The sequence below is a fragment of the Pipistrellus hanaki genome (genome assembly GCF_964339955.1).
Source record: "Pipistrellus hanaki genome assembly, chromosome: 11".
Taxonomy (NCBI): domain Eukaryota; kingdom Metazoa; phylum Chordata; class Mammalia; order Chiroptera; family Vespertilionidae; genus Pipistrellus; species Pipistrellus hanaki.
This window is the reverse complement of record NC_140513.1, coordinates 38,981,457-38,999,213: the sequence shown is the minus strand read 5'-3', so window position 1 is coordinate 38,999,213 and position 17,757 is coordinate 38,981,457. Positions and strand designations below refer to the sequence as shown.

General features: G+C 39.2%; 1 protein-coding gene across 2 annotated transcripts in view; it reads left to right on the top strand.

The window, feature by feature from the left end:
* The window catches only part of MAMDC2 (MAM domain containing 2), a 128,158-nt gene extending 113,690 nt beyond the window's left edge, over nt 1-14,468 (top strand). For both annotated transcript variants that reach the window (XR_014796383.1, XM_084899516.1), the window contains exons 12-14: nt 8,108-8,367; nt 13,212-13,296; nt 13,435-14,468. Coding sequence is in view for 1 of the 2 variants with exons in the window: in XM_084899516.1 (XP_084755642.1) it covers nt 8,108-8,367; nt 13,212-13,296; nt 13,435-13,499 (410 nt within the window). In the remaining variant the exon portion in view is untranslated. The remainder of the gene's footprint in view (nt 1-8,107; nt 8,368-13,211; nt 13,297-13,434) is intronic.
* Nucleotides 14,469-17,757: the final 3,289 nt, after the last annotated feature.

Below are 17,757 nucleotides of genomic sequence, written 5' to 3'. Positions count from 1 at the left end.
TGCGAAACTGGTTTGGCTCAGTGGATAGAGCTTCGGCCTGTGGACTGAAAGGTCCCAGGTTCGATTACAATCAAGGGCATGTACCTTGGTTGCGGGCACATCCCCAGTAGGAGGTGTGCAAGAGGCAGCTGATTCTCTCTCATCGATGTTTCTGACTCTCTATCCCTCTCTCTTCCTCTCTGTAAAAAGATCAATAAATTTTTTTAAAAAAATAATAAAATAAAATTGCTCATTCCATGTATTACATGGCTTATGGATCTTGCTGCGAAGAGGAGAGAAATGGACTTACAAAGATATGCATATGAAGGTGATTTGATCAGAGGTAGGTTAAAAGGGGGAATGACAAAAGTTTTTTTTTAAAAATGGTGATCTCAGCTGGAGCCAGGACTGAAGTTGGTTAGAAAATGTACTGGCAGACGGGGGAGGAGACTTGTGTGTTTGACTCCACCCTTTCTAGCCACTGAAACAAAGATGGAAAGCCCATCTTCCCTTCACAATTCAGATCCTTTGCAGTTGGTTGAGATACTTTGCTACCCAGCGTATAGTCAATTTAGGTAAATGTTTCATGTATATTAGAAAATCATGTATGCTTGGTTGTTGTTGGATGGAGTGGTCTATCTATATACATGTTGATTGTATCTAACTCCTAATTTTTACTGATTTTTTTTATCTTGTTCAGTTCAGAGGTATATTAGTTTCCCCACAATGACTGTGGATTCATTTGTTTCTCCTTTTAGTTCCATGAATTCATGCATGCCTACACTTTGGGACCTATGTGTTAGGCACATGCAAGTTTATAATCCTTATACATTCTGGCGAATGAGCCATTTTATTAATATGAAATGTCCCCTTATCTCTGTCATGCTTCTTATTTTAAAGTCTACATTGTCTGATATTAGCATTGCTTCACCAGCTCTGTGTTACTAAGTGTTTATGTTTCTTTCTCTATCCTCTAACTTTCAAATGTTCTGTAAACTTATTTTAGTATGGCTCTTGTATGTGGCAATAGTTAAATTTTATACTGTATCCAGTCCCATAATCTTGTGTTTTAATTGCAATATTTATATCATAAACATTTAATGTAATTACAGAAACATTTGGACTTATATTTATTTTCTTAGTATTCTAATCTCTCCTCTATTCGCATGTTTATTTTATACAGTATTTTACTAGTCTTATTCTTTTAACAGTTTCTATACTATTTGTCTTGTATTTTATTTCTATATATTTTAAATCCCGGAAAATATTATTGGGTTGGTATTTTTTATATTTATTCACATATTTCCCCCATTACATTAGTCTTTATTCCTTTCTTCATTTTCATGTTTCTCTCTTGAATTATTTTCTTTTGTAGAAAATGTTTTTCTTCTGCCAAAAGAATTTTCTTCTGCACCTAGTTTTTGTTTTAGTGTTGATTCTGGGCAGGGGCAGGGGGAAGAGGTTGGTGCAAATCTGCTAATGATGAATTCTCTCAGTTTTTGTTTGTCTTGGAATATCTTTATTTTTTTTTCTCTACATTTAGAAGGTATTTTTGCTGAGAATAGAATTCTAACTTGACCATTACCTATAATTGAAGACTGCATTTTACCTTTTCACTCCCCATCCCTAAAGCCTATGAATTTATACTTGGAAAACGTACACAAGAAGAAAATAAAAAGAGGAGAGTCATTCAAAGCTGTTTTACAGACAAGTGCATTAGATGGCCAGTAAATATGGGCCCTTTAAATAAAAGGAGAAACTCAGAAAAGCCACCATTTAGATATGACAGTTTACTGTGTGTCTACCAAAATCAACAGAAGCTCATGTGTAGCAACTCCAGGGGAGCTATAGTTTCCTACTCACTAACTGGAGGTGCAATAAAGCTTTCCAAATATAAGGCGTAGCCTGATGTCATCCAGTGTAAAGACCACGCATGAAGAGGGAGCTGGCTTTGCCCCTCTCTGCCTGCACAACCTGGATTTGTTCACATATCTTTTCTGCACTTTGGTTTCCTCGTATGTAAAATAAAGATTACAATGGGTGTCCTGCTAATCTCCTAGGGTTGCTCATGATTAACTGAGATTATATTTGTGAAGAGGCTTGATACTATAAAAGCTCCATTAAATACTATTTTTATAACTGAAAGTCTTTTATAAACTAGCATGTTCATCCCTGGGATACTTTCTTGGACTCATTGTTCTGGGTCATTTGTGTTTTTATAAGTAAAAAACTACAGTCTATGACTACAAGTAAGATGGCTTCATAGTTTGGTAGACCTTAAACTGATGTGTTCCAAACTACCACTAGGTAACTCAAGTGGTAGGTGAATAAACATTATTTTTATTTGATAGTAATATCCATGTACAAGAGAAATATATAGAAGCCCTGACTGGGTAGCTTAGTTGGTTAGAGTGTTTTCTCGACATGCCAAAGTTATGGATTTGATCCCTAATCAGGGCACAAAAAAAGAATCAACCAATATATACAAAAATAAGTAGAACAAAATTTCTACCTCTCCCTCTCAAAGTCAATCAATCAAGAGAGATTTTTAAAAAGAAAAACATATAATCATTACATCAAAACAGTTTCATGATTTATAACTTATTTTCTGTTTTCATGCTCATGAGTTTCCTATTTGAATACATGTATTTAAGTAATAAAAATGAAGTCTATTTCAAGAAAATTATATGAGATAAATAATAGTGTAGGTAGTAGGAGGACAGCCAAAAATAATATCTTTAAGATGGTATTTGTATGACTAAACTTTGGGAAACATTTCCAATGCTTAAATAAGTCATCGCGTAGGACAAGTCATTCTAGTAGAACGACAGAGACCAAATAAAATAAAAATTCTAGCCCCATCATTTGGCTCCTTCTTTAATAAAAGAATAAAGGCATTTGTGACAGATGGATCTTGACTTGTATGGAGATGGGATGGGCTCCACGAGATTTGTGTCTCCATTTCCTGTCACCTTCTACTTGAGTGGCTCTCTCCTGGCAGAATCAGTATGTTTTCTGAAACAGTTGCTATTTTTTTTTTTTTTTACCAGACCTAAAGACCAGTCTTAACAAATTTTCCAGATTTTTATTGGCTATTGCAATTTTATTAACATTTATTTGATAGCAGGCTGTCAGAATTTTTTTTTTTAAAACAATTGCTTTAGTTGTCCTGGAATTTACAGAAATTTTCTAACCAAGAGATAATATAATACATAAATCAACAAATAACTATGCAGTTTAGTAAGAAAATGACTTCTATGTAACATTTCCTAGCTCACTGAGTTCACCAGTAAATAGATTAAAGGTGAAGTCCTCCTTTCTCCTCCCCTCAACTACATCCTAGAAAAACAGCTATTCATCATTCTCTTGACAATTTCCTGAGGAAAAGACACCATCCATTTCTTTTCTGGCACTGTTTAGTGCTTCAATACATCTCCTGTATTTCTGGCAATTAAATTCTCTTCCAACAAACTACTAAGTAAAGGTAGAAGTCATTTCTATGGACACTCCCTTCTTGTGTGATAGAAATAACAAGGTTGTATTAAATGCCAAATAACATTTACTTATAAAATTATGCTGTCAGACAAAAGAAAACCAGAATTATATTTACTACTAGAGGCCCAGTGCATGAAATTCATGCATGGGTGGGGGGGGGGGTTAAGCCCAGCCTGCACCCACTCCAATTGGATACCCCTCTCACAATCTGGGACCACTGGCTCCTAACCACTCACCTGCCTGCCTGCTTGATTGCCCCTAACCCCTCTGCCTGCCTGCCTGATCCCCCCAACTGCCTCTGCTTGCCTGCATGATCGCCCCTGCTTCTGCTTGCCTCCTGATCACCCCTAACTGCCCTTCCCTGCCAGCCTGATCGAGCCCCCAACTGCCTCTGCCTGCCTGATCACCCCTAACTGCTCTCCCTTGATGGCCTGAACTCGCCCCCAACTTCCCTCCCCTGCCAGCCTGGTTGCCCCCAACTACCCTCCCCTGCTGGCTTGATCCTGCTCCTAACTGCTCTCCCCTGCTGGCCTGATAACCCCCAACTGCCCCTCCTCTGCTGGCCAATTTGGTTCTGATTGGTCAGTTTCTATGCCAGTCAACATCAAAAGTGCCACCTCCTAGCAACCATTGGCTCCTCACAGTTGACCCAGATTTTGTTCTGATTGGTCAGTTTCTATGCCAGTCAGCATCTCTGGGCCTATCAGTGGGGCCTGATCAAAAAGGTGATGCTGATCAGCGGCCCAGGTGGAGGCCTGGAGAGAAATGGAGGTGTAGCTGTTGGCCAGGCTGGGAGAGAAAGAGAGGCAAATTCTGATCAACAGCTGTCACAGGGGCTACAGATCAGACCCTGCCTCTCTCTCTGCATGCCTCTCTCTGGGCCTGATCTGCAGCCCCCTAGGCAGTCAGTGCTGTGCTGGGGAACTGGCAGCAGCCCCAGTCAGCACTGACTTCTGGTCTGGTGGAGCCTTTGGTAGTAACAGTGGTTACGACCTTTATTATGTAGATGTTATATAGCAGAAATTTTATCAATCTAATTCAAGTCCTTGTCCTATAAGAATTTTGGTAAACCTATAATGATACTCCCCAATTATTCTGTAACCATTTGATCAGTTTTAGATTATCAAAATCTCCAATGTCCTTCAATCTTTCAGTGATTATCTCACTAGTTTCTGATAATGTAATATTCTACTTACACAGAGAAGGCTTTTATGACAAGCTTTCTTAAAAATTATAATAAAATATGCATAATATAAAATCAATTATTTTAATTATCTTTAAGTGTATAATAGTTCAGTAGCATTAAATCCATGCACATAGTTGTACAAGCATCACCACTACACCTGCAGACTTTTTCACTTTCCCAAACTGAAACTTTGCCCCATAAACAATAACTTCTCATTTATGATAAGCTTTAAAAATCATTTAAAAGGTCAGATAAGCCCAGCAGTGTGGCTCAGAATTGAGTGTCTACCTATGAACCAGGAGATCACGGTTCAATTCCCAGTCAGGGCACACGCCCGGATTTCAGGCTCGATCCCCACTGTGGGGCATGCAGGAGGCAGCCAATCAATGATTCCCTCTTATCACTGATGTTTCTATCTCTCAATCCCTCTTTCCTTCCTCTCTGAAGTCAATAAAAATATTTAAAATAAATAAATGGGATGATAAACAGCAAATTTAGAGACACATCTAGCAGTTGTTCTTCTCAAAGATGTCTCTTTTCCCTGGGTTGTTTAGAATCCTCTTCCAGCTCAGTGAGTGCAGCGAGCTGTTCATTCCACATGGCCTCGCACAGGCTGCCAGGCTCCCTCCCAGCCCTGGAGCAGGGGCTGCGAGGCGGGAGGAGCAGCTGCGTGGCTGTTCCCGATTATGAATGTGGTGTGTGTCTCCCCATCACAATTGCTGGGCAAAGAACATATGGGGCCCTGATCTCCCAATCGACCCATTGGAACCCCTCCTGGATGTTAAACAATGACCCACAGAAAGAAAGTGATTTGTTTTCCCCAGTTAATAATCCCTTCCACAGACTGGAGTCCCTCACGTGCAGGAACACGTGAGCTGGTCTGAGGTTTCCACCCTGGGGCTCTCTGGCTTCCACCCAGAGCTTTTGTTTGCTGAGATGGACAGCATTTGGAGTAGTAATGTGGCAAAGCTTGTCAACACACGGCGCTTTTCTCTGCCTTCCAAGCACATGTGAGGCAGCCTGGCTCTCCGGGAAGCTCTGATCTTTTCTGGGGAAAGGAAGTGTCACATGCAAGACAAAAAGAAAAACGGATTCGGAGTCAGAGAAATGATTGGTTTGTGTATCAGAGAGGCAAATGCTGGTCAGCTGACAAATAGGTTACAATTGTTTGTAGAAATAGATGTTGGTCCAGAATGATCTAAATCAGTATTGCCTTATGGAATATGCATATGGGCTTAAAATAAAAACCCTAAAGGGTTTTTGGAAAGGCCACTATTACTCAAGAAAAGTAGGCTGGTGTCAATGCCCGGGAAAGGCAGCTGCACTTACTTTCCCTGGCATGGTCTCCCTCCCCCAAAAGCAGCCCAGTTACACAGATCAAACAGCTTAGGAAATTCCTTTCATATTTCATGGCACTAAACACAAGGACCTCTGGAACTGGAAACCTTAGGTTGTGGCTTCAGCCAAATACATACCTTAGACCCAGAGGTGAACACATTACCTAAGTAACGCTTCGTGCCTTTGGGGCTAAGTGGTCAGTGCACGGTACTCAGGAAAGAAAGAATTCCATTGGATAATCCTAGAGGTGATTAGGACTTTTCCTCCCTCCTCCAAGACCTCAGACCAGTTGTGGCTGGGACTCTTATATACTTCTTGGGTCATCTCTCCTCCTGATAGATCCATTGCTTTCTTTGCATTGTGGAAAACAACAACAACAACAACAACAAAACAAAAAAACAAAAAAAAACTTTGTTTCAGGCCCCAGGAGTCCCTACTTTCCATTTTCCCAGTGATAACATCTTCCTTCCCCTCCCCACCCCCACTGAGTGTTTCATCTTTAGCCAAAATTCTTTACTTAGGATTCCTAAAGCCAGGCATTATTTCCTTTAAAATTACTTAAATGTTTTTTAGGTTAAACATTCATTAAGATAGGATTTCAATCCATGTGTCACTAACTTATGTATAGAATAGAAAGGGGGGGGGGGGAATAGGATGGGATATCTTTAACATAGTTAGATGATAAACCATGGTCATTTCATGCTTTGGTCTTATTTTCCATGGAATTAAATCAAATGTACCCTTCTAATAGGATAATGTATATAGGTACATTGTTTACATCTAGCCTAGCTTTTGTTAGTAAACCATAAAGAAAAGAACAATAACAGTGTCTTTCCTTGCTGACGTGCAATGACTGGATTCTAGGCATATTTTGAAGGCAGAGCCAACAGGAACTCTGACAGCCTGGAGTGAGAGGAGGCCCAGGTTTGGGTCTGGCCAACTAGAAAGGCTGAAGTGGGCTTTAAGGTAAAAAGCTGTTAGGAGTTTAATTTTGCACATGTTTCAACTGAGATGTCTACTTGACAATAATACATGGAAATATCCAATCAGGCAGTTTGAATAAACAAGTCTGGATCTCAGCAAAGAACTTGGAAGTTTAAATTTGAGAAATGACAACATATATAACATTTAAAGCCATAAAACTAGATGCAGTCAAAGGAGTGAGAATAGAGAAGTTCAAGAACAGGGCCTTGGAGCACCCCCAGGTCACAGATCAGAGAGGAAAGGTTAACTAGCAAGGAGTGACCAGTGAAATGGGAGTAAAGCCAGGAGAGGACAGTGTCCTGCAAGCCAAGGTCAGAAAGTACTTCTAGGAGGCAGACGTGACCTACTATTTTGTGCAGTGTTACTGGTGGCATAAGAATGGCAAGAACCGCAAATTGACCATTGGTTTTAGCAATGAGGATCTGTTTGGTGAGCACTCCAGAAACGTGGACAGTATTTTCCCTAATATTTTAAAGCAGATCATGGGAATGACTGGTGGCAATGAAGGCCACATCCCAGGGCTCTACTGGTCCAGTGTTCCGTGTGATAACTGTACTGGGGGAAAGTGTTGCACGGTGCATACAATCTTATAAGAGTGAATTGGGCAGGTCTCCCACCCTTTTAATAGCCAATAGGAGTGCTCAGATCTGTGTTTGTAGAAATGATGAATATGGGTTCAGAGAGCATACTTCATTAGACCAGGATCACAGAGATAATATGAGAGTGAAGATTTGAACCCAAGATCTCCCTGACTGCAAAATCTCTGCTCTCTCCCCTAAACCCATGCCTGGGAGCTTCACAATATTGTCCGTGAATTTAATAGACCAAATTCTGATATGTTAATCAACGTATCAGTGGTATGCTACTAGTATATTAACTAACTCCCATATATGAAACTGAAGTATAAATTATTAAATGAAAAAAAATTATTTCAATGGACTAAATTTTGTAGCATGTTTATTCTCCTTGGATTATACTTATTCTCCAAAATGATGATATCCTTTATAAGCACTATAGTCAAGCCATTCATTTACTCTAATTTGTTTCCAGGAACACTACTCCAAAGAGAACGAGAATATAACCTGTGTCCTTTTTAACAATACCTGCTTTTGCATTGCTCTCAAGGCTACTACATGTACATCGAGGCCTCCCATATGGTGTATGGACAAAAGGCACACCTCTCATCCGGGCCTCTGCGAGGAGTCACTGGGAAACACTGCTTGGCCTTTTTCTACCACATGTATGGAGCGGGGACCGGCCTGCTCAGTGTTTATTTGAAAAAAGAAGGTGACAGTGAAGAGTCCCTCTTATGGAGAAGAAGAGGCGAACAGAGCATTTCCTGGCTCCGAGCGCTGATTGAATACAGCTGTGAGAGGCAGCACCAGGTATGCCAAGAGAGATAAGACTCCAGTAATGGAAAACATTCCTGTAAGCTTCTGATGTCCTATCTATTTCTTGCTACCAGAGAGAATGTTTTGTTCTCTCTCTGGGTCATAGATAAAGGCAGTGCTTGTTTAAGAGTAAACATAGTTAGTCTCTATTGATTAAATCTAAGCAAGTGAATGGAAAATTAGGCTTTGTGTATTTGTGCCTAGAGTGATATTTGCAGCTCCACGATGAAAGTTTATCTATTTTTGTCTTGGTATATTATGCGCTTCAAGTACATTCTATGAGTCCTGCAAATCTATAAAACAGAGTTTCCCTTTCTTCTAAACATGCCATTAGCTCATGAGCTGTTGCAGCTGCATCGTTCACTCCTCTTTACCCACAAACAAGGGCTTGTGTTGGAAGCCTACATTTACCAGAGTACATGGTTCAGAGTAGATTTTTAGGTCTCTGTCCACCTGGGTGCGGAAGAAACTGAGAGTGTTGATGTTAAGTCCTGGGTCTCTCCCTGAATCTCCTCGGGTGCTGCAGAAGACCTTTGTCCTGAGGATCCTGGTTTTAAGGGAATCTGAGCAGTGATGGGAATGAGCCTTTTCCGTTCCAATAGATGAGGTTGAGCAGCCAGTTTAGTCTAGATCAGCAGGGGCCCCCTGACACCACTGACTTCACCTGCCCCCATGCACCAAAGTTTCAGAAAGCTCTTGAGGAGCGAACCTTCAGACCACAGACTGCTCCTGAACTTGCTCTGAGCGGTTCTCAGGTGTGACCTTCACCTGAAAGCCCTGCTTCCTCCTCATCCTTGCTTCCGGCTGATAGCCCTCCTGGACCAGTGCCTCTCAACTGCGACCACAGGCTGCTTGGTCTAAGCCTAAGTCTTCCTGGGGAAAAGTGTCAAACGTAAGGACTTCATTGTATATCACCTACAACCACAATAAGTTTTCTGCAGATCTAAATGGGGAGGAATTTGCAGAAGCTCAGGTGGCCAGGTGGCAGTGCCATCTAGGGTGCAGCATTGCTAAAAACAAATAACAGAGGGAAGATGTGCCATTTTCCAGGGGTGGCCCGTTACCTCAGCATGGATAAAAATGCCTAGAAGTTTAGTAAAGAATAGATTGCCCCAAGGATTATTTTGATAGTGACTTAATGTGTGTTTAAAGAAGGAAATTGAATCACTCAGGAACTTGCTAATATAATCAATCACCATTCAGAGGTGATGGATTAATTTTGTTAGGCTTTTAAGGCACCAAACCCTGTTCTGATGTTTTCAAAGTGTGGTCCCGAGATCAGCAGCAACACCTGAAGTGCAAATTCACCTAGAAATGAAACTCACCTGAAATGCACATTCTCAGGCTCCACTCAGACAGAAACTCTGGGGGTGGGGCCCAGACATATGTGTGTGTGTGTGTGTGTGTGTGTGTGTGTGTGTGTGTGTTTAATATATTTTATTGATTTTTTACAGAGAGGAAGAGAGAGGGACAGAGAGTTAGAAACATCGATGAGAGAGAATCATCGATCAGCTGCCTCTTGCACAACCCCTACTGGAGATGTGCCTGCAACCAAGGTACATGCCCTTGGCCAGAATCGAACCCGGGACCTTTCAGTCCACAGGCCGATGCTCTATCCATTGAGCCAAACTGGTTTCAGTGTGTTTTAACAAACCCTTCTGGTGGCTCTGATTTATGCTCACGATGGAGCATCTCTGTCTCTCGGGAGGAGCCTGAGTGTTGATGTTTTTTAAAACCCCCAAGTGATACTGATGCAAAAGAGTAAGGGAATCCTAGTTGAGTTCTGGGGAATGGGTGACTTCTCAGCATCTAAGTCCAGGCCTTGCATCTATGAGACTTGCTGGGTGGCTGGTTCTCTGAAATGTTTTTTGAGCATGGAGTAGTGAGGCATCTGGGCTGGCACCTTGGGGGTGCTCAAGTTCAAAGGGAGCAGAATGGCCTGAGAAATTTATAGCTTACAATCTAAAAGAGTCCATGCTCTTTGGCTTAGGATGAAACAGTTATGAATCTGCCTGAGGAGTTTTCTTCTGGAGTTAGTGATTCCCTCAGGTTCCCCAAAGGACTGTGTGGAGACTGAACCAATTTCCTCAAAACATTCTCGTGTCTAATCACACAGACACACACACCCATGTGCAAGTAGAATGGCCATCTTCTGTGTGCCAGGCACTTACAGCGCTCAGAGTCATACATAAGTTCTTCCCATTGATCTTAGAGCTCTTTCTCACAGATGAGGAAATCAGGTGTCCAGCTGTAAGGGGCAGGGGGAGAACTTGATCCCAGATCTGACTGGTTCCAAAGTTTGTATCTCTAAACCACTGTTCTACACTCACTCCCACCATAGAAGTTCCAGATTACTCTCATTCCCCTGATGTCACCAGCACGGGGCGACCTTGGAGAAATTTCATCCCCTCTGGGATGGCTTATATATTTTCAAAATGGGGCAATGATTCCTGCCAGGATGACACCACCCGAGTCAGAGTGAGGGTCCAATAAGATTATGCTTGTGAAAGTGTTTTACAAACTTTAAAGTACCAAACTAGTAAAAGATGAATTATTGTTTCTAGAAATAGCATTCCCTCTAAACCTCTCTGATCTCTAATTTATATCACCACAACTGACCTGGTATTCTCAATCAGGCAGCCAGACCAAGCTCCTATAGGACAAGGCCAAACTCACTCTTTTTAACAAATATTATTGACCACTTGCCGACCTGGTAAATGCGTACATCATCGGTAAGGGTAGGCTGGTGGGGATGATTTTTAGAATGCTGTAATACTGTGACTTGAGACTCATCCTATTGGGAAAACATATGGGTGTCCTCTGATGACATTCAAATCATCAGGTTATCCTATAGAAGATGTGTTATCAACTAGCAAAATTTTAAACATACTCCTTCCTAAGGGATTTATTAAAGTGCTAAGCAGAATCTGACTTGGCTATTGATCAAAAACACAAAATGATTTTACTTCCTTTGGGTTTTTGGCTTATCCTTCCTTTCTCAGCTGCTTTCGGGTGTCTTCCTCTCTGGTTTCTTATATTTTGCTGCAAGTGAAAGAGAGTATTTGACAGATTCTCAACTCACTGAAATATGTCCACCATTCATATTTATTAGACTGCCTAACATTTCCTTGGAATCATTATGTGCCGGGGTACTCAGCTAAGCCCAGGCGCCCAAATTTTCTTGTTCATGGTACCCTTTGTCTCAGTTAATTGTTTTCTGGTGTCCCTTGGCCAAAAGAAAGACCTAACAGTTCCATTTATTAAGTAGTTGGGTTCAAACAATTTAATAAGTATTTATGTCCTCATGACTTAGTAGCCATCTCAAAAAATAATACTTAAATTAAAAGAAAAAAAATAATATTTTATCTTATTCTTAAATAACCACAATTATTTACTAATAGGATGTATATCCATAACACAAGGGGAAAATCATAATGCTATAAAATATATAAAATAGTTATTACTGTGCCCTAACCAGTTTGGCTCAGTGGATAGAGCGTTGGCCTATGGACTGAACGGTCCCAGGTTCGATTCTGGTAAAGGCCATGTACCTTGGTTGTGGGCACATCCCCACTTGGGGGTGTGCAGGAGGCAGTTGACTGATGTTTCTCTCTCATCAATGTTTCTAACTCTCTATCCCTCTCCCTTCCTCTCTGTAAAAAAAAAAAAAAATCAATAAAATATATATATATATATATTTGAAATAGTTATTACTCAAGTATTAAGGAAATTCAAAGAAGTTTTATGAAATCAAGTGTTTTAGCCCAACCACAGACTGTTAATATAATTCCATCAAGCAATTTGTCTATTGTGTTTTATATTGTAGACTTGATGGTCAAAAACCAGGTTTTATTGTTTTTCAGAAAATCAAAATGCTTATTAACTACACTCATATACCCTCCTATATAGATTTGTTAAAACATTTTTAAAAACTCTTCTTGACAATGATTTAGAGCTTTATTTAGGGTTGTGTCTTTAGACTTTCTATTAATGTTATTTTGTCACATTCTTTGAGTCATTAATTTCAAGATCATCTCATATGTTTATTAATTATCCACTTTATATGCTTTGATTTACTTTGAATCATAAACTGGTCCCCTGGGGAGTCATTTGCTCATTAAATGAAAGAGAAACTGTGTCTTCTGGATACTTTTTATTACCCATAGCCTCCCTTGAGTACTCAGTGGTTTATTAACCATAGTTGGGCTGCCTTGGAGATTACAATGTAATTGATTTACCCTAGAACTTGAATATTGGATTAGTTATTTTCTTCTTAGGATCTAAAGTCATAAAACTGGCTTCCTCTTCATCCTGGCTTTCTTGGATGTCATGGTATTTAACACGATAAGTGAAACATTGGCTTTTTTATAAATTTAATGATTGTGCTTTGCTGTTCATACACGGGTCTCATCAGTCATATTAAATTCTTCCACCTAGCGCCAGGATCAAAGGCAGATTTGTGGAGACCCTACACTTCTGGGCCCATCACCCTCATAGGCCCTGAGTGCTAGGAGTAGAATGTTCTAGGAGGGGAAGGGAAGCCAGGTCATCACCAGGAAGCATTGCAAGGCGAGCATTTCTAGGAAATTACCTAAAGGAGTCTCAGGAGAAAAGGCTCTGAATTTCCACGGCTCCAGTAATTTGTGAATTTCTTTACATTAGAAATAAGTATTCTCTTTAGTACCTAAATTTGAAGTTGTGATTTTGTATTCTCTTTCTTAAAGGGAGCCCTAAGAACAGGCTAAGCTTCTAGGCCCATATAACCTGGATCTGTTCCTGATCGGCCTTATTTTATCAGGATGACTCTATTTCTAAATTCAAACTTTATTACTTTTCAGATAATTTTTGAGGCCATTCGGGGAATGTCAATAAGAAGTGATATCGCCATTGATGATGTTAAATTTCAAGCAGGACCCTGTGCAGGTAACAGTATTTTTCCAAATCACATAAACTTGATTGAAAAGGGATTTTGCAACAGTCTTAAATGAAAAGAATGCAAATTCGGTACTTTTCTACAATAAAAATAGAAGAAACTATTATTGTCTATTTATCTCCTGACAGAAATGGAAGATATAACTCAACAGTCATCAGGATATTCTGAGGATTTAAATGAAATTGATTATTAAGAAATAACCTGAATTGGATTAACTAAACAAAAGCATTACCTCTTCAATCAAAATGAAAACAACACAAATGAATACTGGACAGTCTTAACTATTTTATAAGTTATAAAATGACGTCAGAGCACTCTTCTTCGTTACTTTTGCAAAAAATACTGACTCAGGGCTTTCTTTCTTCTTTTTTTTTTTTTTTTTTTCATATGACAACTGTTACTAGAGGTACAGGCTGCTGGTTTTGCATAGATCACTCATCTTAATTTTGGTATCAGTTAAAAACACAAATGTACTATACTGTAGTCATTTTTAAAGCACACAAGTAAAAGGCACAATCAAAATGAGATGTGCTCACTTAAGTCTGCATTCAGTGAATGTATTGGGAGGAGGAGAAGTCTGTGGGTTTCCATTTGAATTTCAAATATCGTAAAATGTTTAAGAAATAATGTGGGTGTCAGTGATATCTGCAAAATGAATGCAGTTTTTATGGTCACAAGTTAGCCTAAGAATATAAAATCTTATTTTCTATGTTTTATTCATAGAAATGGAGTTTTGATTTTTAAACATTTTTACTACATGTTAGTTAACAAAGGATCTTTCATGAGTGTCCCAGGTGAAGTCAGTATTAATTAATGCCGTATTACAAGGCAATGCTCCTTCTTCCCCCATCCCTTAGACTACTTTGGAAAGTCACTATGAACACATGGATAGAAATTGCACTCTTTTTTTTTTTTATAAAGCAAGCTTGAAAATACTTATGTACACACGCCCCAAATTTTTTTAAAAGTGTGTTAAACAATTTTATTGAATTTTATAACAAAGGTTTTGTAAGATTTTGAGTAATATAAATGCCAGCAGAAATAATAAACTACTGCTTTTCACGTTTAGAAAATTGTATATACATGTTTATATACCTAAACAGCTGTTATGAAATTATAGGATATATAATAAAAGGTGATTTGAAAACCTTTTCACTGGCAATTAACTCATTTCTACGTTATTTTTTTGTTGTCAGAATATCTTTACTACTTAATTGCAGATTCCAATTTGAATTTCTACTCTGCTATAACTAACTGCTTCTCTCTTTTATTTGTATCAGACATTTTATTTTATTTTTTAATTTTTTTCTTTATTGATTAAGGTGTTACATATGTGTCCTTATCCCCTCATTGACCTCTCCCCACCCACTCTCCTCCCCCCCCTTCATGTCCTCACTCCCTGGTGTCTGCGTCCATTGGTTCGGCTTATATGCATGCATACAAGTCTTTTGGTTGATCTCTCCCCCTTACCCCTGCCCTCCCTGACCTTCCCTCTGAGGTTTGATGGTCTGATAAATGCTTCTCTGTCTCTGTATCTATTTTTGTTCATCAGTTTATGTTGTTCATTATATTCCACAAATAAGTGAAATCATGTGATATTTATATTTCTCTGACTGGCTTATTTCATTTAGCATAATGCTCTCCAGTTTCATCCACGCTGTTGCAAATGCTAAAAATTCCTTCTTTTTTACCGCAGCTTTAAGTAGTATTCCATTGTATGCTAGTAGATGTACCATAGTTTTTTAATCCACTTATCTGCTGATGGGCACTTAGGCTATTTCCAAATCTTAGCTGTGGTAAATTGTGCTGCTATGAACATCGGGGTGCATATATCCTTTCTGATTGGTGTTTCTAGTTTCTTGGAATATATTCCTAGAAGTGGGATCACTGGGTCAAATGGGAGTTTCATTTTTAGTTTTTTGAGGAAACTCCATACTGTTCTCCACAGTGGCTGCACCAGTCTTCACTCCCACCAGCAGTGCACGAGGGTTCCTTTTTCTCCACATCCTAGCCAGCACTTGTCATTTGTTGATTTGTAGATGATGCCATTCTGACAGGTGTAAAATGGTACCTCATTGTTGTTTTGATTTGCATCTCTCAGATGATTAGTGACTTTGAGCATGTTTTCATATGTCTCATGGCCTTCCTTATGTCCTCTTTCAAAAAGTATCTATTTAGGTCTGTTGCCCATTTTTTGATTGGGTTGTTTATCTTTTGTTAAGTTATATGAGTTCCCTGTAAATGCTGAAGATTGAACCCTTATCAGTGATGACATTGGCAAATATATTCTCCCATGCAGTGGGCTTTCTTACTGTTTTGTTGATGGTTTCTTTTGCTGTGCAGAAGCTTTTTATTTTGATGTGGTCCCACTTGTTTACTTTCTCTTTAATATCCATTGCTCTAGGAGCTGTGTCAGTGAAGATATTGCTTTGGCATATGTCTAAGATTTTGCTGCCTCTATGGGTATCTCTAATATTTTTATGGTTTCTCTCTTATGTTTAAGTCCTTTATCCATTTTGAGTTTATTTTTGTGTATGGTGTAAGTTGGTGATCTAGTTTCTTTTTTTTGCATGTATCTGTCCAATTTCTCCAACACCATTTGTTGAAGAGACTATCTTGACTCCATTGTATGTTCTTGCCTCCTTTGTCAAATATTAATTGAGCATAGTGGTTTGGGTCGATTTCTGGGTTCCCTATTCTATTCCATTGGTTTATATACTAACTGCTTCTTAAGCCTTTTACTAGTGACATAGCACTGCATACATTGATGGAATAATTGATTTTTAAGAGTTTTCACATAAACAATCTCAATGTCCTCCCCCCCCCACAAATTTTATATTTTTAGAATATAAACTGTATGAGGATAAGGACTCTGGCTTGTTTTGTTTACCTTTGTAATCTCAGTACTCAGAAGACTGTCTAGTATATAATAGATGCTCAATCAATACTTGCATGAATGGATGAAAGGAAGGATGGATAGGTGGGTGTATGGATGGATGGATGAATGGATGGATGGATGAATTTAATCCTTTCAACAACCTCCTAGCTGGAGATATTATTATCCCTTTTCAAATATAAGAAAACCAAAGTTCAGAAGAATGAAAAATAATATAGCTGTTAAATGAAGGAACTCGGCATCAGGTCTCTCTGCCCCCGAAGCCCATACCTCTTATTGCTTTGTGTACCCCCAAATACATTGTTCTGATGGAAGACTTCCCACAAAATCCATAAATTAACCTATAAAGAACATTATATCTCCCTGAACACCACATTACTTAGAAAAAGAAAATACTCAACTATGTAAAATAAACACTCTGAGATTTATGGAGAAAATAAAATAAACTTTCATAGTAAAGCAAAATTTTGTAAACCAAATCCATCCCAGTCATGATGATTAATTATCATAGCAGGGAAATCCCTAAAGTTGAATCACTGTGAAAGGAAGATTTCAAGATGTTGACCAATTCAACAGCATACTAGACTATATAATTTCCTCAAAATGAAATTCCTGTCCAGAGCTTAATTATATCTGCTGAATAAAAAAAATGACGATTGTGTCTTTAGAACCTAGTATTTAGTGCATAGTAAGGGGTTTTTAATAGTGGTGAATGAATGAATTAATTCACTAGCCTCCTTGCTTATGGATTACCTAAATCCATAGTAATCATTTATTTATTGAATACTTACTATTTTTAAGCATTGTTCCAAGAGCTTTACATGAATTCACTCATATTATCATTGTGATAACTCATGAAATAGATTTAGGGATATTTCCATTATAAATAGGGAAAGTGATTCTGTTCAAGTACAGCTGCGAGTGCAGGGCCTAGTTTATTTGTTTGTTTGTTTGTTTGTTTGTTTTTTAAATAGATTTTTATTGATTTCGGAGAGGAAGGTAGAGGGAGAGAGATATAGAAACATCAATGATGAGAGAGAATATCATTGATCGGCTGCCTCCTTCATGCTGGGGATTGAGCCTGCAACACGCGCATGTGCCCTGACCTGGAATCAAAACATGACCTCCTGGTTCATAGACCGATGCTCAACCACTGAGCCACACCGGCTGGGCAGAGCCTAATTTTGCACCTGGGTCTGTTTCACTGCCCAACTTGTGTTCTAATCCTCATCAGACTGCCTTCTGAACCTAACTCTCATTACAGCTCCATCCACAGTACTAATTTAAACTCTAACCAAAGGTTCCACGTTTCCCTCACTCAGAAGGATTTATTGGCTGCCAAAATTGCCCCAAAGTTTGCAGAGTCAGGAATACTACTTGGGACACCAGCTTTGGGACTTGTTGGGTTAAGGGGAATTGGGAACTAGTTACTGACTTAGGGCAGAAAGGAAGGAGGTCATTATCGCCATTTGTTGTGCAGAAACAATCTGAAGTTTCTATAAGAGAAGAGAGGAGGTGAGCAGATTCATTTACCCTCCCTCATGTATGCTCCTTT